The 25,678-nt window shown below is 33.1% G+C and overlaps 1 protein-coding gene across 4 annotated transcripts in view; it reads right to left on the minus strand.

Annotated features, from left to right (window-relative positions):
- The window catches only part of LOC123706009 (RNA pseudouridylate synthase domain-containing protein 2-like), a 341,844-nt gene that overhangs the window by 40,758 nt on the left and 275,408 nt on the right, over positions 1 to 25,678 (minus strand). For 2 of the 4 annotated variants that reach the window (XM_045655131.1, XM_045655130.1), the window contains exon 2: positions 12,957 to 13,221. The exons of the other annotated variants lie outside the window; for them this stretch is intronic. In XM_045655131.1, coding sequence (XP_045511087.1) covers positions 12,957 to 13,130 — 174 coding nt within the window. In that variant the 5' untranslated portion in view covers positions 13,131 to 13,221. The remainder of the gene's footprint in view (positions 1 to 12,956; positions 13,222 to 25,678) is intronic. 4 annotated transcript variants of the gene reach the window in all.

Below are 25,678 nucleotides of genomic sequence, written 5' to 3' on the forward strand. Positions count from 1 at the left end.
GTATAGGTCCCAGACATCCTATAGACAGATGTTGCCAACCAGTTTTGTGGTCCTCCTGCCCGCACCCCGGTAATTAAATATGGCATACAAAGAAAAAAATAAAAATTTCCAAAACATGCCGTGTGGGATATCAAATGAAAGAGCTTATTGAGTAGATCACGAATATATAGCATACTATATACATTTCTTACACTTTCTCTAAGATTTTTTAGAAAATTTACGAAAATGGTCCATTTTTGAGTTAACTTTAAACCACTATAGATTGAAAACTCATGAATATATTTTTTAAATTACTATTTTAAATAATTAACAATAGTCCATTGTTTACGATTCAATAGTTCGTACAGCGAAATAGTTGCACGGGGGAGTGGGGGGAGCATTCAAAGATGGCGAGTTTCGATATTTCAATATATATGTATTTCTTAAAATTTCGGACTCAGTGGAGACGTTTGCAAAAATTGCGGACCTCAATCTGACTTCTAATATATATTATATAGATCCCAGACATCCTATAAACAGATGTTGCCAATCAGTTTTGTGATCCCCATATTGAAACTCGCCATCTTTGAATGCTCCCCCCACTCCCCCATGCATCTATTTCACTGTACGAACTATTGAATCGTAAACAATGGACTATTGTTAATTATTTAAAATAATAATTTAAAAAATATATTCATGAGTTTTCAATCTATAGTGGTTTAAAGTTAACTCAAAAATGGACCATTTTCGTAAATTTTCTAAAAAATCTTAGAGAAAGTGTAAGAAATGTATTTAGTATGCTATATATTCGTGATATACTCAATAAGCTCTTTCATTTGATATCCCACACGGCATGTTTTGGAAATTTTTATTTTTTTCTTTGTATGTCATATTTAATTACCGGGGTGCGGGCAGGGGGACCACAAAACTGGTTGGCAACATCTGTCTATAGGATGTCTGGGATCTATACAATATATATCAGAAGTCAGATTTAGGTCCGCTATTTTTGCAAACGAAACTCCACTGAGAGTCCGGTCTAAAAACTAGTTCTATCATATTAAAGTCTATCTTATGATTGCAATAAAGCGTTTATAGTCATATGTCTAATTTAAATAGCAATAGTCAAATATAGTACTTTAGATGCAATAAAAGTTCCCTTCTCACACATCCGGGTGAAATAAAGAGCATTCAACAATGTATGAATAAAAATATTACTCGAGACCAGATCTACAGGTCTAGTGACTCTTTCGAATCTATCAATGACAATATAAATAAGGATCCAGTTATGTAAAAAATAACAAAAATACTCGTTTATAGAACGGGAGCAGTTTTAAAGGACATCTTGTGACTGATCATTAATAACTGTATTTAAGAGGTTTTATGCGCTTGTCTGCGTAAAAATAGTATAGACAATTATAGTTAAGGGAACTTGATTCTTGGAGGAATTAGCTATTCTTTTATTTTCGTTTCTTAGAGTGTAGAAATTAAGGTCATTCAGAGAATATTCTAATGGTAAGTGTAAATCCACCGTAAATTTAATAAAAATGTGTAAAAACTTATGACACTTTTTTACAAATAAAAATTAAAGCTTCAAGTAAGTAACACACACAACACTGAACTCATAAATTATAAGTGAATGACGTGACCTGACATAATAATCTGCCTTCGCGCGTCAGAAACAAAGTACCTATCAGCCAACTTTAAAGTATGAGAAACTTAACATCTAAATTCATTACAAAATAATTATATTATAGAGATAGATTAAATTTATGGCATAACAAACGGAGTATATACTTTTTACTTCCAGTTGACAATATCAACGCATTTGCAAATTGCCGACTCAATCGTGTCGGCTGACGTGGGTGACATACCGATGATACAAATGTATTGCGTTTTTTTGTATTGCTGTTTTTTTATTTGTTTGTACTGGATACAGATTAATTCTTATTAATTAATGCCTTAGCCCCCGGAATCACAGACACAATAGAAAACTATTGTGTCGTGGTCTCATTGGGCCGCTCGGTGGTCAATGGGTTAAAAGAAAGGGTCTGTTGTAGTTGTGTTGTTATGTATTGCTTCTATTCTATAGTAAGTTTAGGTTAACTACCTTCATAATGGTATTGTATTCGAAAACGAAATAATAGGAAGGTAATATGAGAAGAGTAAAATAGGTAGGTACTAAATACTACATTTACCATTTTCAGCGTTGTATATCCATACTAGTCCATACTAATATTATAAATGCGAAAGTAACTCTGTCTGTCTGTCTGTTACTCAATCACGCCTAAACTACTGAACCAATTTGCATGAAATTTGGTCCATACTATAATATCATAAATGCGAAAGTAACTCTTTCTGTCTGTCTGTTACTCAATCACGCCTAAACTACTGAACCAATTTGCATGAAATTTGGTATGGAGATATTTTGAGACCCGAGAAAGGACATAGGCTACCTTTTATTGCGAAATATGTACCACGAGCGAAGCCGGGGCGGACCGCTAGTTACTTATAAATAAAAATAATGCATGTTTTATGGAGATTAAATATATAATAAAGAATAATTTACACTTTTGTATATTCTTTTAAGTCCATAAAATATTATATTCTATTAAAGATCTGCAAACATCACATACCCGCGTCGAAATAACCTTTTTGCGATTAAAAAAGAGGAAAGTCCATAAATCCCCAATAAATAATTGATCTACAATCCACAAACAGCGCCCTCTATTTGTCACTGAGTACTTACATTTCAATATGAAAGCGGAACGGAAATTGGTTTCAAAGTACTGAACACGACCAGTGATTTGTAGGCACAAGTTACAAGCGATTTTCGACTTTACACCCTTGTTAATAGGGGATATCGAAAATCGATTGGACATTTTATCTTAGCGTCAAAGGGCACTGTAAAATACTGGAGAAATGATTGGACGGAGTAAATTGTTTTTTTCGGACGGTCCTAATTTTGTTTTTCTGTTTTTAAGCCTTGAAGTCTGGATTTACAAATTGTAGGATTTAGTAAGGTTTCGAAAAGTTGTAGATGTTGAATATTACGAATAGTTACAAATCGATTTATTGCTGTAAATATACGTTTCTTTCTTTTTAACAACTTATATAGTTATCTATATACCCATGTATTATATTCCATATACATATGTAATAGTGAAGAGGAATTGCATTTTTCTACATAATTCCAATTGTTATTAAATAACAATATGCAATCATAATATTACAAATATATTTATGAATTCTGTATAATTCTGAATTACAAAAGTAATAAAGAAGTTGCAATGAACATTAAAATTGCAACAGTCTGCGTGCGGTTTATTGACTTATTGAATTTTAAAATGGAGGATTATTGAGTTGCAATTAATATTGTTGTTTCTTAGTTTATGTTTTTTGTTTTAGTAATAAACTGTTACTGGATATTTAAATACACAATTGGGATAAAAGAAGATACTACTATGAGTTAAATCGAGTAAATAGTAGTAGGATTGATACTAATAGCAGGAATCTGCGTCTTCAATATAAATAATTATTTTATTAGTTTAGTCTTGGATATCAAAAATTTTGTCACTGAATTAGGTACGTAAAAAGATTTCTACGAGCATTCTTAAAAATAAAATATGATTGATTTCGTAATTGAGTGTTTATATTGTAATCGATAATCTTAAAAACTTCTTAATCAGTATACTATGACCGTTTTTCTACCATTCTATACGTATACTGCACGATACTTTATCCAATTTAATCACTTCACCAGCTTCATCTATCAATATGTTACCCACTATATCATCCTTTTTCCCCATAAATAAAATAAATCAGAAATGTACCATCAACACTTGTCAAGGCAACTAATTGCGATCTATCCAATACTTTAAAGTATTTTCTAATTGGCATCACTGCGTAATAGTTATCGACTTTTATCTCTGCTTGTTATAAATCAAGCTGGAATATCGCGATAGTGATATTCGCGGTTTAATAAGTATTAGCGTATATTAAAAGTTGTTATCAATTAGCACATGAGCGACATACCTTATCGGTGATAGTGGGGTTGTGATCAGCTTGCCGGCGATAGCGGTTTTGGTAAAGCTTAAGGTTATTTTAATTGTATTTACTGTTGGGATAATATTGGTAGATTGTGGATAATGATTATAGCTGGTCAGGATTCTTGCAGTTAACAATAACAACTTCTTGCAATGACAAAATTGTATGAGGTTATTGACGTATGAGGCTTGATTCTCGATTGAGATTGATAGATAAAAGAAACAAATGAGTTTATTTAGATGTTTAACAAGGATGGTGATAATGCAGTGTGTGTTTTATTCAGGTAGTTGGTTATAGGACTCTCTAATTTATACCTACAAATTACCCTCTCTCTGTACCTTATTCTTATTGCGTATTTCTATTATTTCTCTTACCAGAAGAGTAGGTAAATAATTACGAAAAACTAAACAAAGGATGATAAAAAATTAACTAATCATTTATTATTTCAATAACGTGATAATAACGTAAAGGTTGTACCAAGAGGATGAGTAAAAGATATATCTTCAAGCGAAGAGTGAACGGGTACCTTCTAGGGTAGCACGTATCATCTTAGACCACATATTAGCTTTCCATCAGGAGAGATTGTGGTCAAGCGCTTCCCTATCTTAAATAAAAAAGGTATTAACTTACATCATATATTAACTTAGGTATATAAATCGCTCATCGCCACCGCTCACAATATGCCACTAACCGATCCATCGTACCCTTATCTATTCTTCTAACTCCAGATAGGCTATGTACTAAGCCCCATGTAATTTATACCTGTCAATAAACTTAGATTACACCTTGATAGATGTTTGTTTCTCGAACACTTCTTTTTCTCTTAACACTCCAGTGTAAGATCATACATGCATTTAAAAATGGGCTTAAGATTTATGGGGTATAAAGAAGTGGGTACGGTTATATGGTCTTTTGAAAACGATTAAAGATATGTATTGCAATACTTATCCATACTAATAGTATAGGTATTATAAATGCGAAAGTAACTCTGTCTGTCTGTCTGTTACTCAATCACGCCTTAACTACTGAACCAATTTGCATGAAATTTGGTATAGAGATATTTTAATACCCGAGAAAGGACATAGGCTAATTTTTACTCCGGGACATAGGATAGGTTTTATCTCGGAAATCCCACAAGAACGGGAACTATGCGGGTTTTTCTTTGAAAACGCGGGCAAAGCCGCAGGCGGAAAGCTAGTTCTGTATAAAGTAACACAATTTTATGGGATGTATTACATAAGTTCTCATCTTAACTTTGAAAACTATTTATTTGCAACAAAAATTATCTCAAAACGTTGCAGTAATGACAATAAGCCATCATTTATAAACACAGCAATTATTCCACCTGCATTAATATTTTGTTACTGGGCGCTTTGCCAGGTTCCACTAAGGTTCTCTATTGCATCAGCTGATATCTAGTATCCACTATCCTGCTTGTAATAAACTTGTTGTATAGCATGTATGGAATATGTTTACCTTCCGTTTTAAGTAATAAATGGGCCAAATTTATTTAGACTAAAATTATAAACGCGAATGTATCTTCCTGCTGGTAATGCCTAATAGGTCTACTGTTAAGCACTGAACTGATTCTAATGGAATTCGTGATAGAATGAGATAGAGTGGACTTTCGGAAATAATAATGGCTACTTTTATTGGAAAAAACTAAACATTCGTAAAATAGGCGATGGAAAATCTAGTATCTAAATCTAGTATCTAAAATCTAGTATCTAGTATTTAGTATTTTGTGGTCAGTTCGGTTTTTGCTGTTAATGTATTGAACAATGCAAAGCCGCCCATTTATGTAAGATATATGCAAAAAGTATTACTGCATGTAGCTCAAAATATAAGGATAACTTATTATATTATATCGCACTATAAAATTACTCGTCTTTAAACGTTCCTATTCCTTCTCATCCTGAACTATAACTGATTACCACCCTTTGTTCTAACTTCGGTTCGTAAAACATTAGTAATTCTCGCTACGATACCGACTAATCGTTTCAATTCGATTTGAAATTCGTCGCACACACCGACACATCAAACGTTTGCTTTATTCAATGCACACTGCGTGACGCGAGCGGAACTATTGTAAATCGATAATTGCTCGATTCGAAAACGGAACGATTAATCGTATAGAATATGGCGTCGAAATTGTTGATAGGGGCTTAATTAACACGAAGATGGGTATGATTTGACTGTTGACCTTCTTGTTTCAAGGTCGCGTCATGGCAATACCGTCAGGCGTAAAAGGCAACGATTTTGGTATCTTTAAATCTTGCCAAAGAAGTTTCACTTTTGACACGTGTGTTACGTACGCACGTAAAAATATTAATTTCTCTAATATTGTTTCATCTATGGAGCTTATAGTAAGTGTGCTCCTTGAAATCAAATACGTATTACGTATGTTAACAGTGACATTAAACCAAAGAAATGAAATAAACAAGAACACAATTATTACAATGTTTTATGAGAAGATCCCATCAAAGTGAGCTGCCATAAATTTAACAACAAACCAAATAAATTCACAAATGTACGGAGCTCACAAAAAGTTTTGACCGCGAAATCCAAACTTCGCAACTATTTCGTTCATTCTCATTAATGAGTGTATTTCGTGGATTTTAACAAGCTTTTGTTTGATGTCGAGATATTTCATTTCCATGTTATAATAATAGTACAGTCGCAATGAAGCAAATGGATATTATTGTGTAGTTTGATGCTGCGTTTTCAATCAGTATTTTACAAACTAAAATGTTTTTCATTATAAGTAATAATTATATCGCAGCGATATTTATGCAGTTGTAAGTGAATATTTTAAAGCTCTTTACATTAAAAAATATGCTTCTAAAAAAATATACTGTTGGGGTGAAGAACCTCGTTATTTTTATCCTTTAAAACTTACCGATTTATAACTCACATTTCATAATTAATTTTCCAGATTTAAGTATTAAAAAATTCGGAAAAGCAAATATACAAAGTATATTACTACAGCTATATCAGAAAGATACAATTACACCAGTAAAATTGTTTACATACTGATAAGCATAATATTATGTTGTAAATTTCATAAACTTCACAAAGGAACAAAAATTGTTAATTCGCAAAAGAACAAAAAGAACCGTTTTTAATTCTAGCCAAGTATTCGTATTACACGAACCATACTTGAAAGTACAATCATGTCCTCAATAAGAAATAGTGTCAATAAACCACAGAGCAGCAAAAAGTTGCGACAACGAGACATCAATAATCTCCTTTACGAGGGAAAAAATTACTCTGTGATTCAATAATGCCTGCTTATTAATCAACACAGCTTTGTAATGGTTTGGTAATGTTCAGAATTTATTCTTTAATCGTCACATTTAAACATATGACAATGTACAATATGTTTTTATCACTACATAGTATAACAAAGTCGCTGTCGCTGTCTGTCCCTAAGTATGCTTAAATATTTAAAACTAGGAAACGGATTTTGATGTTGTTTTTCATAGATTTAGTGGTTATTGAGAATGGTTTTTAAGTAAGTAATTTACTAAGTGGAATGCTAGTTTAAATATAAAACACTATACACACAAAAACTCCCTGAAATTACTCTTTTCATCGTTTCAAACTTAACCAGTGTCTCAAACTGTTTCTCATCAATAAACCCAGTAGGACCCTTTCACACAACGATAAAAATAGCGCAGAAATTACCATAAATAATGGTTGTACAAATAAATCTATAGAAAACCTCCCAGCTGCAAATCCTACACGGTTGCAAGTCCTCGCCATTGGACATGTTCAGATAAATTACCAACAGCAAGGTGTTCGAATATTAATAGACAGACTTAAATAACACGTTTTAAAATATTGCTTCAGTGACTTCTCATAGTCGTAAAGTAATGTTACTGCCGCGACGGGAATACAAGTTACGAGATAAAATGGCTGACGGCGTTTGGACTGTATGATAAATAGAATTGCCTAACTTGACTTTATGCGGGAAATACACTAGCTGTGGTATGGCAGATGGCAGGAACCAGGATAAAGAATCAAAATGATATCATTAAATGGATACAGTGGCAGTTGTATTCTAGTGCTTGAAACCATTAAAGAAATCGATGTGAGATGCTGACCTACCTCATCTATTAAGTTTACTATTGCATAAATAGTTGTTTAAAACTTAAACTTCCAACTTATAGTAAAAACTTGGGCGCCAACAAACAATAATACACTGTAATTTTATTTTGTATATTTTTTTTCATTTTCTTTTGATAGATTAAGTTTTAAACAACTATTTATGCAATGGTTAACTTTATAGATTGAGGATATTTGGAAATGTGTTCATATTGAATAAATAAAGAGATTTTTATATAAGCTTGAACTCGTGAGAAAAATGCTGAGCATTGATATACCGGTCGGTTAAAAATACCTACACAAGCCATCCCAGTAAATGGCAAGAATTTCGCAATCCTAGTGTTAATAGTATGAAGTTATGTAGACATTGTGTTAATTTAGATTCTTTATATGATAGCGATGTAGTTAGAAAATTGCGGCAGCTTGTTATACGCTGTGTTGGTTAAGTTATGACTTATGTTATGCTTAAGATTTATAAGCGGTAGCTGTGAGAGGAATGTAAAATAAACAGAAAATGTGTGACACTGTGTAGCTATTTTATTAACATTACGAGGAAATAAACTTATCCCAGTTGTTTTTTGTTAGTAAAATCATAGTTACGATGTAGAAATATAACAAACCAAGCATGAAGATTAACCTTTTTCTAGCTATTTATAGATACATTTTGGTTCGGGAATTTGACTTGAACACGGCTCAGTAAGTTCTTCGAATTTCTGTTCCCCTTTGATCCGTTGCAAAAGATTAAATCCTCCAAAAAATCTTTTTTTTTTTCTTTTTTCAAAAAATCTATATCTATATTTAAAATCGTTAAATCTTCAAGACACGTATTACAATTGTACAGACTGGCCCACTCATTACCAAGCTACCCACATCAATGAGTTAGCAAACGATTCCCAGGAGCACGCCGCAATTAGACCGTGATTTATTGCCCTAATACCACCATTTAATGCCGGCATTGATCAGCTACATGTTAATATTGGAAGAAATATATCGAGAAACGTCGGGGGTGAAGCACCAAGGTAAGGCTTGGGTAATGTAATCGGTCCTATGGATGAATATTTATTACCGTGATATTTTACAAATACAGTTATATCTTGTGTTATTAGCTAAGCTTTAATCTCATAACATAACAATAAAATAATTATTATATTCCTTACATTACAAAGTTTAGAAAGTAAATAATTTCATGTTTATATTTTAATTAATAAAATTAGATAGAAACGTTTATAGAAATTAAAGAGGTGTTATAAAATATTTGCTGCATATCAATAATTGCGACCTAATTAGCGACATTTAAAAAGCAGACATGAATTTACGCTCATATTAAAATTATATGAAACCGACACCCAAAGGTTTGCGAGACCAGATGAATACACCATTGATAAAATAAGCGGTCAAAAATTTGCTAATTTAATTGCTGGGCGGGTTTGATCATCTTCATAATTGGAGGTTGCGGCTTTAGTTACATTTTCTGATTTATTATATGGTTTTACTTGCAAATTAACTTGTTTTATGATCGAGATTAGTTCAATGTTTAATATTTTAACTGCATTAAAGATTCGATTATAATCTGCTTTAGATTTTACAATCAAAACACCATTAGCATAAGCAATGTTTTAAGTTTTATCTTTTCGCGCTGCATCATGCTTGTATATATTTTAATTATTTTAGTGGCAAAGCTTTTATGTTATAATTACTTATCTATTATTAATTTATCATTTTGAAAACGTATTTACACAGCAATAATGAATATGAAAATTGCTTTAGAAGTAAGTAGTATTGGTATAAAACAAGCCAGTAAAACCAGTATTAGTTATGTTAAGGATACTCAATGGTTCCTATCTCTAGATCTTCAATATGAAATACTGCAATCAAGATTAGAGCGGGCCTAAATTGCTCCCAAATAGGCTCCTATCCAGACAATTTGTGTCGCAAATTACTACCCTTTTGGAGCATAATACTATTTACGGATATATTGTCGACTACCACTGAAAAGTAAATTAATGATTAGATTAACATTATTTTAAAATAATTAGGTTTTAACAAAGGTATTTGTTAGCATAATCTGTTTAAGGGCGCTTTGACATTAAAGGTAAGTCATAAATATAAATAAGATATAGTAAAGGTCACGGAATGAACCTTGCGCCACCCCCTCGTTATTTGTACAAATAACAGTTAAATACTGCAGTGCTCGTACTTAATAATAAAACTTCAATATAATTAACTTCCCCTAAATTTTCTATATGATTTGTCGAGCTAAAGATTAAAGCATTCTTAAATGACCGCCCAAATAGGTTTCTGTCTAGATAAAGTCCATAACAAATCACCGCGCTATTAAACCGAGTTATTTATATGGTACTGGCATAAAGTTGAGATTAATCCTTTGAAATGAAATGAATCAACTATATCATACGTGCTATAATGAAGACGTTACAGCTATTGAGCAATAAGACTACATTGAGAGATTTTAATCAATAGATATTCATAGTGATGCATTTTGAATACTCTCAAACGAAATTAATTGAAGAGTACAGTTTATGAAAATATAATATGTCAATTATATTGATTATTAAATTATTATGAAAAGTAGGAATTTATAAGGATAAATTAGATATGTGATTGTGGAGACTCTAAAGAATTTAAATGATAACCCTATAAAATGCTATAAATTTAACGAGACATAAAATAGAAAGAGGCAAAGAATTGAAAGTGTCGCATACATTCCGACGGTGACAGCAATGTACATCAAAAAAGTGTTTCCAATAAATCCACACATCAAGTGAGCCTTAAAAGATGTACACAGTACACACCACATTAGAAATTCCCTCAAGTTTTTATATTTCCAAGTCCTAGCCGCAGCTCGCATAATCAAAATAAACAAACGCTAAAAATAATTCAATACATGTAAGGAGTGAAGTAGGAAAACCAGTCCTATTTAAAAACGAGTCGCCAGCAAAAACTAATCTGCCGTCTTAGAAGACGGACGGAGATAATCCGATGACTAGATGGCGCGTCTATTAGATGCAAGGTAGTGACGTCACGGCCTATCAGTGGGTGGTATATGGGAGAACATGTAGCGAGAGTTTAGTGGTAAAGAGGTAGGTCGTGTAGTTATTAGGTAGTTGGATGTGTGCCTCAAGTTTTATAGTCGTCTTGTATAGGAAGCGCGTCAAACTTAGCGGATTTCCGTCGAATAGGAAGCATGTTTATTGTTTTACTTTACAGAGCTGTAAGCATAACAACATACTTCTTTATGTAATAAGATGCTATAGTTCGAATAAAGAGCTACAATTATGTAGGAACATTGCTGGTGTACGTAACAGACTGAGGCGATAAATTTTTTGAATAACTTCAAATAAACATATGATAACACAATTTTATGTAAATGATAATAGGAATTTCCACTTATAATGAATTCCTTAAAATCGCACTTATTTTATAAACAAACAAATTTTATTTTAAACTTACTTCCAAAAGAGGACATTCTTAACTTAACTATGAATATATTTTAACAACAAAGATTGTGGTTGATTCCAATCGCTAATATTAACCTACGTCTATGAAATAGAAGAGTTTTGTCCTTTGATTAAAATTCTTTTTAATAAGGTACACATTAAATAGTTCTCATTTATAATACACAGAAAAGTGTTCTATAAAAATATTGGTTAAGAAATAAATTATTCTAAATAAATATTAATTTATTCGCGATTTCTTCTAACTTGCACCACACGAGTAAAAACCAATTGTTGCCGAGCTTACGTTTAAGCTTTTTATTAAACGCGAGCGAAATCGCCGCACATAAAGGTAACAACCTACTTTGCGAATTCTCAGTACATACATTGAGCTTTAAAAGCATATACTTTAGAGCTTTTATGAGTACTCAATACTTTCAGTTCAAGTACTCAATACATTTATAACATTTTATTAAATGCATTATTTGAGTAGACGTGTTTGTTTTATTAAATAAAATTCGAATTGGTTTTAAATGGAGAATATATTTTTATTATGAATGTATTTAATAATTTGTTTTCTGTTTTTAAACACTATTTATCATAAAGCTTATTTTATATGTACAACATTTACAATTACCAATTTAGTCAATTGAATATGATGTTGCTTTTTTGAAGTATTTCCTTTTCTATATTAAATGAAATGAAATGAATTTTATATCAAAATATTTGTTTTCAGAACACTCTGTACAATAGGATTCACGCATGAACGAAAAATTACTATAAAACGCAATCTTAATTAAAATCTTCACACAATTAAAGCCTCGTTTTTTACGGGCACATTAAAGTCATTGTTCTACAATGCTTTTAAAATGTTTATCACCCATCTTATATTATTATTGTCCATTATTTTACGAGGTGTAAACGTAGTTATTAATACTTACGGAGACTTTTACTAAAAAATAAGTGAATTTATATGGGAATTTTGCGGCATTCAAGTAAATTTTCAAAAAAAAAATTAAAGGTCTAATAAAGGACATATTTTAAGTGTGAATGAAATCGCTTGTTAAAATTGTGTTACCTGAAAAAAAAAAATCTTTAAAATTTACAAACAAATACAGACTGTATTGCCATGACGCGACCTTTAAGTTTTACTCTCAACGCGCCTAAAGTTCCACTTCAACATACTGCCAGTTGTTCTGCGTATTCACCACCTAAATCGCAATGTAATAAAACTTCTCTACCTTCCTGCCTGATGCTGCATAGGCAGCGCAACCATACCCAAATCTAAATCGCAAATGATCCAACCCTACCTTCCTAGCCTGATGCTGCATAGGCGGCACAATACCTAAATCTAAATCGCAAATCTAATCCTACCTTCCTCGCCTGATGCTGCATCGGCGGCGCGATGAGCCTCAGCGGCGGCGGCGCGGGCGGCAGCGCGGCCAGCAGCGGCGGCACGAGCGGCACTACGCCACCCATCGGCAGCGCGACCGCGAACTTCTGCATGCCCATCGTCCACGGCACGAACCAGCCGCCGCCCGCCTGCATCGCCCCCCCGCCGGCCCCGTACCACGCCAGCTCGCCGCCCGTTACCGCATCCACGTTAACACACTTGGTACGGGGGCATTGGCTACACTACCTGTGAACAAGAGAGTGGAAAATTAGAAAATGATCTAGTAAGACAAGTTTATATGGAACGAAATAAATGTGAAATAACACGTCATGTTTCTTGTGAGAAGTACTATATTCATTAGGTATTCATTATGCAAATCGTTTTTATTTAAATTATAATTACACGGCAATATCATATAATATTGACACTTTTTATTAATTGGTCTGGGTCAAAATCTGGCAATAATTTTCACAAAGTCTTGATGATTTTTCTTTAATTTTATGGATTTTCATAAACTACAAAGTTGTAAGCTGACTTCATCTGTATATATCGTGATAATCACATTGAGATACAGATGAAAACTTCTATTTACCTATATATTTTGATTCAACACCACTAAACAAACTACCCAAAGCACTCCTTCGACTCTGCGCCTACATAATTTCAAGTATTTACGTTAAATATTTAAATAAGTACAGGAATTCGGGTCAAACGCCCCTAATGAGCCATCATTAGCCTGGATGAGGGTTATTAGCGAGATGAAAATGACATAGCATATTGTATGGCCGCACTAAACTTTTCCCTTGTGTCAAAGGTCGGAAACGGCGGGATGGCCATTTGTCTGACGTATGGAAATAATGTTTTGTTGGGCTCTGCACCGTTTCTAGTCCGGCCACAACGATTTTTATGGTTCGGAGAACACGATAGTTTGGGTAATATTGTGTTGAAATGTTGCGGCTACACTGTGCCATGGAAATACATTTTTGTTAGGTATATTCAGAAACTTTAGAAAAATTATATGTGTTTACATATGTAAACCTATAAAGGTATATTTGTAAAATAGATGAGATGATAAATAATATCATCTATCTATCTATCTATCTTTATTCTATCTTTATCTGAGATCTATCTTTCTCTGTTAATAGAAAAAAGTAAACCATGAAAATCTCTATTTTACAGTCGCCTAATTATAGACAATTTATTTTCCATCAACGCTTAAACATCGTTATTTCTGTCTCACAGTAACAAATCTCATAATAAGAAATGATTCTCTTCCTTACGGATGATTAAATTTTGACATTTGTTCTATAACACATGTCAGAATCCAACCGCCCGTAAGCGTTTCTTAGAATTTCTTATAATAGAAACTGAGCATTATTCGTCTCTTATTCCGACATATGTCATCAGATTATAATTGTAATTGATAGATGCCACTCAAAGGGTTAGGATCTTAAATGATGATGAACTCATTCTGTGAAAGCTATTTTCTTTCGAAGAACGCATGCTTATGATAATCGAAAAGTAGAGACTTCAATCCTAAAGGCAAAAATTAAAGATCTATTAAAGATAGATTTTGTGTAGGCAAAATAGATTTTTTAGTACAGCTATGAGAAAGTTTTCATATAAATGGCAGATGTGAAATGACCTATGTACCTAAACTCCACAAGTAGAAATGAGAAATAATGAATTATTGTAAGAGAATGCCGATAATTTAGTCGTTCAATACGATCTTGAATGGCAACTAACCGCTACTATTAGTTAATTTATTAATGGCAGTATAATCCACCGCGAATTGAACCCATTTTGCATCACGCTGAGACTCGAAAAGTTATACTTTCTTCTACTGAGTATAAGACAGAATAATAACTAGTAACTAGCGTTACTAAGACCAAAGTTTATGGTGACTTAAGACTATCACAAATTGTTAAGAAAAACTTCTTCGTTTGCACATGAAACAAGTAAATAACCCTATGCCTTATATATGCCTTGAACCCTTTCCCACGAAAACTCTTTGACCCTTACAGATAAATTCCTTACAAATGCCTGTCCATTTCTATATCCCCATAATTCTGTCAATACACGTCACCCACATCGAATCACTGGGAATGGCTTGGCCGTCCACAAATTACTGGTATCTTGGACTGAACCCCTCGTTTATATCGCAACATGTCAACAGCAAGGCTGGCGTGTTAGAGCCGGCGATTTACTGAACGACCACCAATCTGTGTGATTTGATGACGTAGTTTCGTCTGCGATTTCGTGTGCGAATTTTACATGGATATTGGTTCTATGTTATTTTTTATATGTTATGTAGTGTAAAATATATTTAATATTAATCAACTTTATAAATTACTGAAAGAATTATATTATTATACATATTTTTTTAAATTACCCGGACCTATAAGGACAATACTGACCAAACATCTCCTATTTTGAATTAAGCACATTAAATAACACGATCCTTTTAAAAATCAATACCAAATTGGCCTCGTTCTCCACTAAATGATTTGACTCCTTATTTTCCGGTGAGATTGTTTCCTCTACATAAAAATAGTCTCACCAAGGCTGACACAGAAACGTCAATCTAGAAAAGCACACGACCATTCGATCGTAACCATGCGACCATCACTTTTATAGATCAAAGAGATACGTAAAACATCAGTGACGCTAGCTGAAAGAATACACAGCAATTTGTTTTCTTGGCGGTCTGTGACCTGCGTTTAAAATTACAGTAAGTCACTATCCCATTCACGTCGCTTAGCTGTAAAGTTGTGTGTTTACACGATCATTCAAGAATGACGAACATTCGTCTACGCTTCTAACAGCTAGAGAACTTTTGAAAATAGTTCGCTTACATCTTTGAAGAAACTTCTTTTAAGTTCATAATTCTGGGTTGCTTCAGCTGAGCCATGAAATACGTTACCAAAATTTAGTGCAGTAGGTGGCCCATATTTGTGACATTTTATTTTATCTACACTGCCTTATAATTCTTAACCTATTGGAGGTTAACAACCCATCTAATTGTTTCGCTTGTGGGCGTTATGTTTCGTCTACTAGAATGTTCTTTACTTTTTTCTGAGACAAATGTCTCGTGAAGACCGTCTGAATGAAACTTGAAGTGACGTTAATAATAAACGTTGCATAGTAAAACGTCTTGCTCCGTTTTTTATTTATATTTACACACGGAAATGCTGTATTTTTGTTGAAATGTGGCCAATAATTCAGGGATATTTTATTAGTTTTTTATCAAGAATAGATTCACACGTTTTTTGTAAAAGCGTCTCGACTCGTTGACTGGATAAAAGCGATCGATCAAAAGACATCAGAATATTATTTCTTCGTAAAGAAAGCCAGATGAGGCGTTGTGTGTTGGTAGGCAATCTCTTATCCTAAAAAAATAAAGAATTTTGGAGAGCCGGTGAAATAAATACTTTGAAATTGAAGTGAAAGATTTGAATAATTGGCGTTTAATATCTAAAAATCTAGAAGGGAAGAGTAGAGGCAAAATAGATGTAAAACAGCTATATCTTCTAATATATAACATTCTCGTGTCACAATGTTAGTTAACATACTCCTCCGAAACGGCTGGAACAATTTTCATGAAATTTTCTGTGAATATCGGGTAGGTCTGAGAATCGGCCAACATCGATTTTTCACACCTCTAGGATAAGAGTAGGCAGAACAACGTTTACCGGGACAGCTAGTCATGATATAAATATAACAAACTGATGTTCTACATAATACGAAACAAGCTTAATATCCCTTCATTAATAAATTGCAAACTCTTACCATTAACGGGAACTAGTCCTCAGGGATGGATTGGTGTCGTAAATTGCGTAATCTACTTCTCCTAGGATAGCTCATAAATATCATATTTTCCTTGATAAACTATCTTGTATATCTCATATTTCTAGTTAACATAAAAATGTATGAAAAAAGAATACTAGATAGACAGCTAAGCTCACAAACATAAAAGATATAGCCGCGTTTTGTTACAGCATCTCGAAAAAATTGTCCTAAACAGATGATTCATCACGCATTGTGATGTCTTCAAAAGCGGTGAGATATCATTGTATATCGTATCTTATCTGAGGTCATTCCGACCTCACTTCCATAGAAAATAATAAGGCTTTTGTGTGTGAGCGTTATTGTGACGACGATCTCTCTACGGAGGTTTATTTCAGGAATATTTTCTGATGAGTCAGTCAGATGTCGACTTGAACAATTGAAGATTTTCTCCGAGATTCCGAATGGCACGATGTGCTTTGAGATACCCTGTAATACGGTTAATGATTTTATCCAAAACTGAGTCTTAAGGGATTTTACCCATTTATATAAACGTCCAATCGTCCCGACCTTTATACCGATGAAAATAACGTATTAAGCGTATTGGTACGTACTATTCGATTTGGATCTACACAAATCCATATTAGTATGTCAATTCTCTGGATATTTACTCAAGTTTCATGGAATGAAATACTGGGTAAGCGTTTCACGACGTGTAGCCCTTACCTACCACACTCTTTGATTATTTAATTTGTATATATGAAAAAAGTATAAAATCTTTTAATTTAAATCGAATTAAATTCAGTAATGAAACACGTAAAATTTGAATTTATCCTTAAAGATTACAATAAGAATTAATTAAAACTATATCAATGTATTGACTTGAACTTTAGACCTTCCACTATCACTAGCAAAGTTTATTTTAAAAAATTCAATAGTCTTTTATGTTACGCTAGCTATTTTAGAATTATAAAATAGCGAATTTTATGGCACCTTCGTGACATTCTTCTGTATTTTTATGTTTGTCCTGTGGCATTCCTTCGGGGGAAAGATATTTGAGTCAGCTATTCAGTAAATCCTTACACCGTATAAAGTTACAGGAAATCTTTTCCAAAGCAATCTTTTGTGTATAACATATAGTTGTTTCAAAAGCAAATTTTAATATAATAGCGACTAGCGGTCCGCCCCGGCTTCGTCCGTGGTACATATTTCGCAATAAAAGGTAGCCTATGTTCTTTCTCAGGGTCTAAAGATTGTCTGTGCCAAATTTCATCAAAATCGGTCCAGTAATTTATGCGTGAAAACCATACATACACACATTCATAATTACAAACCTTTCCTCTTTATAATATTATAAGTATATAAGTATGGAAATAGATAATGTCGACTGTTTTACGAAATTACAAAACATAAAACTATATCCTAGCTACACTTTGAAAAGAATATTCTGTCTTTGTAAATACTTGGTATCTTAATGTAAAAATCTTGTATCTAAATAGATTCATTTATAATTAAACATGCAATTAATAAGCCGAGCATTAGTCAAAGAAACGAGACACCGCAATAACTTCAAACAGACGCAAGCAACTGATGTTTATTTTATTAAAATACTCATTAACATAATATACCTCGTTATTTATAACAGCTTATGCTAGGAATAAAATTATCTACAAACGAATAAATCCATCGATGCTAATCAATTACATTCAGAGGATAGTGTGAACGAACCTTACACGCATCTGTCCCCGTACCACGATGTCTAAGCAGTATCGTGATAACTGCGTTAAAAACAACCGACTTCAAACTTGCACTTGTAACATTTACAAATACAGACAAAAATGCTCATAAAATAAAAACTACTGGGCCTATCCGAATAAAATTTTTATGGGACCAATTCGACACCATCCCGCATCGAACAAAAAAAGAATCACGTTAATCGGTTCAGAAACCTCGGAGTAATCGGTGTACATACATAAAAAAAAACATACCGGCCGAATTGATAACCTCCTCCTTTTTTTGGAGTCGGTTAAAAAGGACAGCGCTATATAGGTTATCTAGCGCCATCACTTTCTCACACTGGATATAAATCTGCTATAAGACTTCTTAGTAACATACGCAGTCGGCAGTGTGAACAAGGCCTATCATATTACCGACTACTTTTTCGCAGCCAACTGGTTTTTCTATAATAGAAATGCAATTTATTGACTGCAATCTCAAGTATTTCCTATCTTTATTTCATTGAATGTTTAAAGAAATACTTGCGTGTGTGTCGTCCCCTTTAACGATTTTTACGATTTAGTTTTTATTTCTATATAAAGAAACTTGATATGTATAAACAAATATAAAATGTGAATCTTTCTTGGACTTTATTGTTGTTGGCGACTTTCCTACTGACGTACATTTTTATTATAATCATAGCACTTATTCTAATCTATCCTCTTTTTGCTTATAAACTTAAAGCAAAGATATTTTTATTGCTATTAAATCTATACTAATACTATAAAGCTGAGGAGTCCGTTCGTTTCTTTGTTTGAACACGCTAATCTCAGGAACTACTGGTCCGATTTGAAAAATTCTTTCGGTGTTAGATAGCTCATTTATCGATGAAGGCTACATATTATTACGCTAAGATCAACAGGATCGGAGTAATGCGAGTGAAACCGCGGGGAACAGTAAGATATTCTTATTCAGTTCAAATATAAATTATCATATTGGTGTTTATTTTGTTCTTATTTGACCCACTCTCACCAAACCTGAAAACTAATGTAAGCTTTAAAAAATATTTTTTAAAAGAAATAAATCCACAATACAAGAATGTATTAAAATTATAACCTATACCATAAAACAATACATAAACAAAGCAAATAGGAAGACGTTTTGAATAACAATACTCTATATTAACTTCACGAATGATTTCAAGTGACAGGCCCAATATGAAATACAGTTTGTGACAGACAGAATGACAGGCGAACGTTTTGTAATATACAATATGGGGCAAAGGTAACTCGATACGTAGCGAATGTGAGGTAAGATATTAAAATATATAGATCACGTGAAGAAAACGAAAATCGACAAGGCTGCTAGTAAACGAGTGCAATCTAAAATTAAAAAAGAGGATTTGATTTTTTGTATGTTTGTCCTCAGAACCGATTTCGTAATTAATGTCTTTATAGGTAAAAGACGTTGTTCCTGAGCATAATAAGAATATATAAAATAGTTTTTTTTTGTTCTGTCGTTATTGGAATTAAAAAACTCACAAGTAAAAAATACGTACCTAAGTATAATATTTTAATTTTATTTATACTAGCTTCCGCCCGCGACTCCGTCCGCGCGGTAAAATTAAGAAAAATTAAGATTTATTTTTTTTCTACGTATTTTTCCGGGATAAAAAGTATCCTATTTTACGCCCAGATAATAAGGTATAATTATACCAAGTTTCATCGAAATCGAACCTTTAGTTTTCACGTGATGCCTTCACATACAGACAGACAGACAGACAAAAATTTTTTTAATCACATATTTGGGCTTGGTATCGATCCAATAACACCCCCTGCTATTTATATTTTCAATATTTTCAATGTACAGAATTGACCCTTCTACAGATTTATTATATGTATAGATTTATTCCTTAACGTACGGACAGTTCAGACAGAAATTTTGTATTTTTTACAAAAATTATAAATCTAATGCACCAAACCACTAACTTTTTATTTTACCTCAAATTGTTAGGCGTCTTCTCAAAAATTCACCAAGACACAACATAAATTTGCTCGAAGCGTTTAGCAAGTAATAAATTATGTTTTACGTGTGTTTTATTGTTGCTAAGACCCCTTTTGGGTGTCCAGTATTACATGTTTATTGGTATAAATATGGGTATTTATTGCGTGGGTCCCTACGGTGTATGCTCTATACCTACTTTGTAGATAATTTCTTATAAATTTTCCTTATCCTTTGGCTTATTTAATTTACTTTGTGAAAGGGTTTTTTGTTTTTAGATTAGAAGATAATATATTATATATTATATTCAAATAGTTATAAAGAACAATCTCTTATAACATAAAAAATCAAGAAAGAAACATTACTTTTTTGCACTACTATTACTCCGAATCAACTGAATCGATATGGAGCTTTTTTTCAATATCAAAATGTAGAAAACATGAATTCAAAAAAGTTCATGCAACGATACGAAGTTGGACGTTTTATCTGTATTTTTACAACGAATTATATAAATCTATATAAAAAAGACGGTTTGCACTCCGGGAGTACAGAAGTGAAAACTTGATTATTAACGTTCAGCATGTTTGATATTTTGGAATGGTATCCGTCTTACGCATGGAATATAAGGGCTAAAAAAAAATCCTCTTACGCTTTTTCGATCAGGCCACGTGTCCTGACGCAAGTTTAAGATTTTATACCCAATGCCGCTAAAGAAGTTTTCACTTCAATAATATAGAGAGAAATATTCCTGTAAAAATTTAAAGCATATTCTCTACACGTACCTATCGCGATGTTGTTTTCGTATAAGATTTGCCGAAAGTATATTTCATCGCGATACAGACAGTGGAACACAGCTGAGTCTTTACACGTCAAAGTTTCAACCAATCCTAGTTTATATCATCAATACATACAACAAAGTTGCTTTCTCTGTCCCTATGTAGATATGCTTTAATCTTTAAAACTACGCAATAGATTTTGATGCGTTTTTTTAAATAGATAGAGTGATTCAAGAGGAAGAATATACCTAGTATATTATAATTTATTAAGTTGTAAACAAAGCGGGCGAAGCCGCGAACAGCTAGTTATTCGATAAAACACTTTATGATACACAAAATAAAGCCTACATTGGTAATAACAAAAAGATAAATATCAATTTAATGGTACAAATAAATAATACAACAACGTTGCGGACAACCGAATGGACAAACAAATCGATTTGTCAATCACAATAGATTTTTATCCGGTCGTTGCGTTTCAATACACGGGATATTAGCTATCAAATCATTTGTAGAAGTTATCAGGTCGTGGTGAAATAATAATACGATTCTGAAAGGGTTTCTTGTATTTTTAGATCAATATATTTTGCTATTTAGTTGACAAAAACGCTTATGTATCAAAGGATAAAATATAATATGTATTCGTAAGGTTAAACTTTTTACCAAATTACTAATATTAAATGTCCTTTAATAAATTTATTTAATCGTTGATTTTTATTATGAGTCATTTTGTAAATCTACATATCAAGTAGATAATAACAACCATTAATCACATTTCAAAAATCACTCAGTTTAAAATAGATAGATAATATATATAAATATACTTCACATATTATGTAGTTCCACCTTTGTACCTATTACTAAATCACATTCAATTTACATAAAAGTCGCCTATAAAATTCTATACAACAATTTTATATCCTTATTACTTCAAACTATTAAACGAACTTCACTGATGAATATCCCATAAAACCGTATCCATTACAAGATACGGCCTTCAAAATATTCCCATACAATAAAAGCCAACAAAAAGCGAAGGTCAACAAACCACATACATTAGAAGCACAAAACGATCAACCGAGCATCCTTTCAACGCTCTAATCAATAGCTTTAATAATCGATATGATAGGTCCTTAAAATTGAAAGCCGTTGCATTGCAATTTGAATCTAATAATAGAGGGATAGAGACAGTATTTGTGTGCATTTAAAATTTGGGTCGGTTGTGCCACAGTTAATAGAATACGAACAGTAAGGTAACTAAGCCTTTTCGATACAATAATTACCTACGCAACATTGGAGCGATAGGGATGTTATTTTGATAATCCTTAACTTATCAAAACGGCGATACTTCGCGGCCGTTGGACGAAGACGTTTCATGCTCTCTTTGAAATGGACACACGCTACTAATAACTCCGCGACCGACGTTTGCTTACGAATTACGTTACCTTATGTTTCTGAGCCATTTCGAACGTCTTAAGGTACTTTCCGTACTGTTCTTCTCTGTACTGTGGTTGTACGCCTAAATGGGTTTAAATACTCGGGAATCCAAGCCGGTTGGTATTGTCCGAGTCATATTCGGGTCATTGTTTGAGGGACACCGCTGGACCATTGTTTGCCCTATTAGCGGCGAGATGACGCAATCGTAATGTAATCGATAGTCGATTAGACGACGATGATTGTTAAAAAGGATAACGAGTTGGGATTTGAAAAAAATCAATGGTGTTATGGTTCCTTAGGGTGTGTAGTTTGTAGTGAAGCTTGTATTTTTTACCTTTATTTCTAGGGTTAACAGTTCATGGATTATAATATCATTAATCCATACTTAATATTATAAATGCGAAAGTAACTCTGTCTGTCTGTTACTCAATCACGCCTAAACTACTGAACCAATTTTCATGAAATTTGGTATGGAGATGTTTTGAGACCCGAGAAAGGACATAGGCTACTTTTTATTGCGAAATATGTACCACGGGCGAAGCCGGGGCGGACCGCTAGTTATAAATAAAGTTACTTTGTGCTATTTGAATTGTTTATTAGGTATAAGCTAATCGTAAGCTACACACATATATTTTTATGCGTAGAATATACAGGTTGTCCCACTGTTGGTATACGAAGCTCAAAGGAGGTTATAGTTTTGCATACGCTGAGTACGTAAAAAATTCTAATAAAATCCCAGACGCAGTTTTTTCTTCAAATACACGAATTTTTAAAACTCTATGTGTACACCCATAACAATTAACAAGCAACCTGCCCAGCTTTGCTACCAGCACGTGGCATATTGTTTAAGATTTTGTTTTCATAGAGAAAATGCTCAATTGCTCACATTAGCGAAGCGTTAAATGCCGGCTGCGCGAAGCTAAAGAAGAAAACGTAGATTTTCAGGAAAAATTTTTTTTATGTAATTTTGTTGTTTAATTTTTTTTTACGTGATCAGTGTATGCTTCAAGTCCCTCGCGCTTATACCAATAGTTAGACACCCTGAATATATCAATATTCAAAATAATATTGTTCTCTATACAGGTACTTTTGTTATACAACATTGTATTACAATACACATAACCCGTACCGAATACCATGAGTTGCATTAATTTCCACATGAATACGCTATAATAGCCGATAAGTAACTACAGTGATCACTGGAGTGGAATTTACGACTTCCCGAAGGCCGGTCCCAAATAACCATCCTATATCGATAGGGTTTGTGTTGTGGTTGGCTGGTTTTATTCACTTATATGGTAATATATTATTAGCTAGAGCCCGTGGTGTCACTCGCGTGGTTTACTTCTTAGACTTTTGTTAGACTTCAATCTGTCTTTGTACCTTTGTAACAAATACTATCGCCAGATAGTGGGAAATAGTAACAAACATACTATATATATACAATATACATGTAATAATATTACAAACTTTTACGTTTGTTAGTAGGTAATAGGATTGAAATATCATAAAAAGCTAGCATTTTTAGACTAAAACACTTTCGATGAAAAAAAAAGTAAGTAAGCAAATTTTATCTTTTATTCGGTAAAAATAATCAAAAGTTTCAAGTTACATTTCAATGCGACAGCGTGCATATCATTAAGCGCGTCGCACAATAAACGAAAAAAAACGCGCGTTCCCATACTCACGCAAAAAGGCTACAAAATTTGAACGCGAAAGCATAATGCCTGCAAATTGAGAGCGTGTTCGCGCTCGCCCTGCGACTTTTTCAAACTTATGCGAATACGATAAATTACAATGAGATACTCTTGAACGGATGCGAAATAAATTTCGATGTTGGACATTTGCTTTTCGGTCTGCAGCCGAATGGCCGAAGCAAAGCGACACGCGACCGTCGGGCCCGTATACATTTTAGATGGAATACAGGAACACGTTGGCCGTTTTTAAAATATACGATGTTTTGTCGAGTTTCCATTTTTGATATTCCTGAATGGTATGCGCGCTTCGAGACATTTGTGGGTTTCTTTTTGGGGTTCGATAAACTTTTAAATTGATATGTGAGGTGAAGCATTTTTGCAATATAACTTTGTATTGTGTAGTAATTTATCACAAGCAATATAACATCTTAATTGGATGTTATAAATCAAAAACTACAGACCGAAGAAGTATCAATATTATTTTTTTGTTAAAATTTACAAAAACTTATACAAAAACACGCACTAAAAAACAAAAGGAAAACATACAAGATTATTATATTTTATTTAATACATACTTTTTTACAAATTTACTCAAATATTATTATCCATAATCCACATAACTTAAATACAACTAATCGCGACACACAAAACACGTTCCCGTTTTTCCAACTAAATATCTCAAGTCAACAGCCCTCAAAACAGGTTGAATATTCCGATCATATTTTATCCGAAGCCCCAAATGAGCTGCTTTGTAATGCAACAAATAAATATTTGGAGTTGTTTACGACTGTTGAAGATTTATAACAATATATAGCTACTTTTTGCCGCGTTTCGAATTTAATGATGTCACTCATTACTCGGTGCCCGCTGAGAGGAGGTGCAAAAAGGGAATGTTCAGCATATATCGGTCATAATTTACCTTTAATTAACGTGAGGTGCAAAAAATTCTGAGAGCGATTAAGAAATTTAATCGTTAAGAGTCACAGGCTCTTCAGTCTAGTGCTAACGCTTGAGATTAATGAATATCGAAAATCATACTAATATTATAAATGCGAAAGTTTGTGAGGATGTGTGTGTGTCTGTGTGTGTTTGTTACACTTTCGCGCAAATACTACAGAACCGATTACAATGAAATTTAGCACACACATAGAGGGTAACTTGGATTAACACATTGAATAGGTTTTATTCCGGAAATCCCACGGGAACGGGAACTATGCTGGTTTTTCTTTGAAAACGCGAGCGAAGCCGCGGGCGGAAAGCTAGTTATTTCATATAAACTTGAATTAGTGT

Source organism: Colias croceus, chromosome 3 (assembly GCF_905220415.1).
Source record: "Colias croceus chromosome 3, ilColCroc2.1".
Lineage (NCBI taxonomy): Eukaryota > Metazoa > Arthropoda > Insecta > Lepidoptera > Pieridae > Colias > Colias croceus.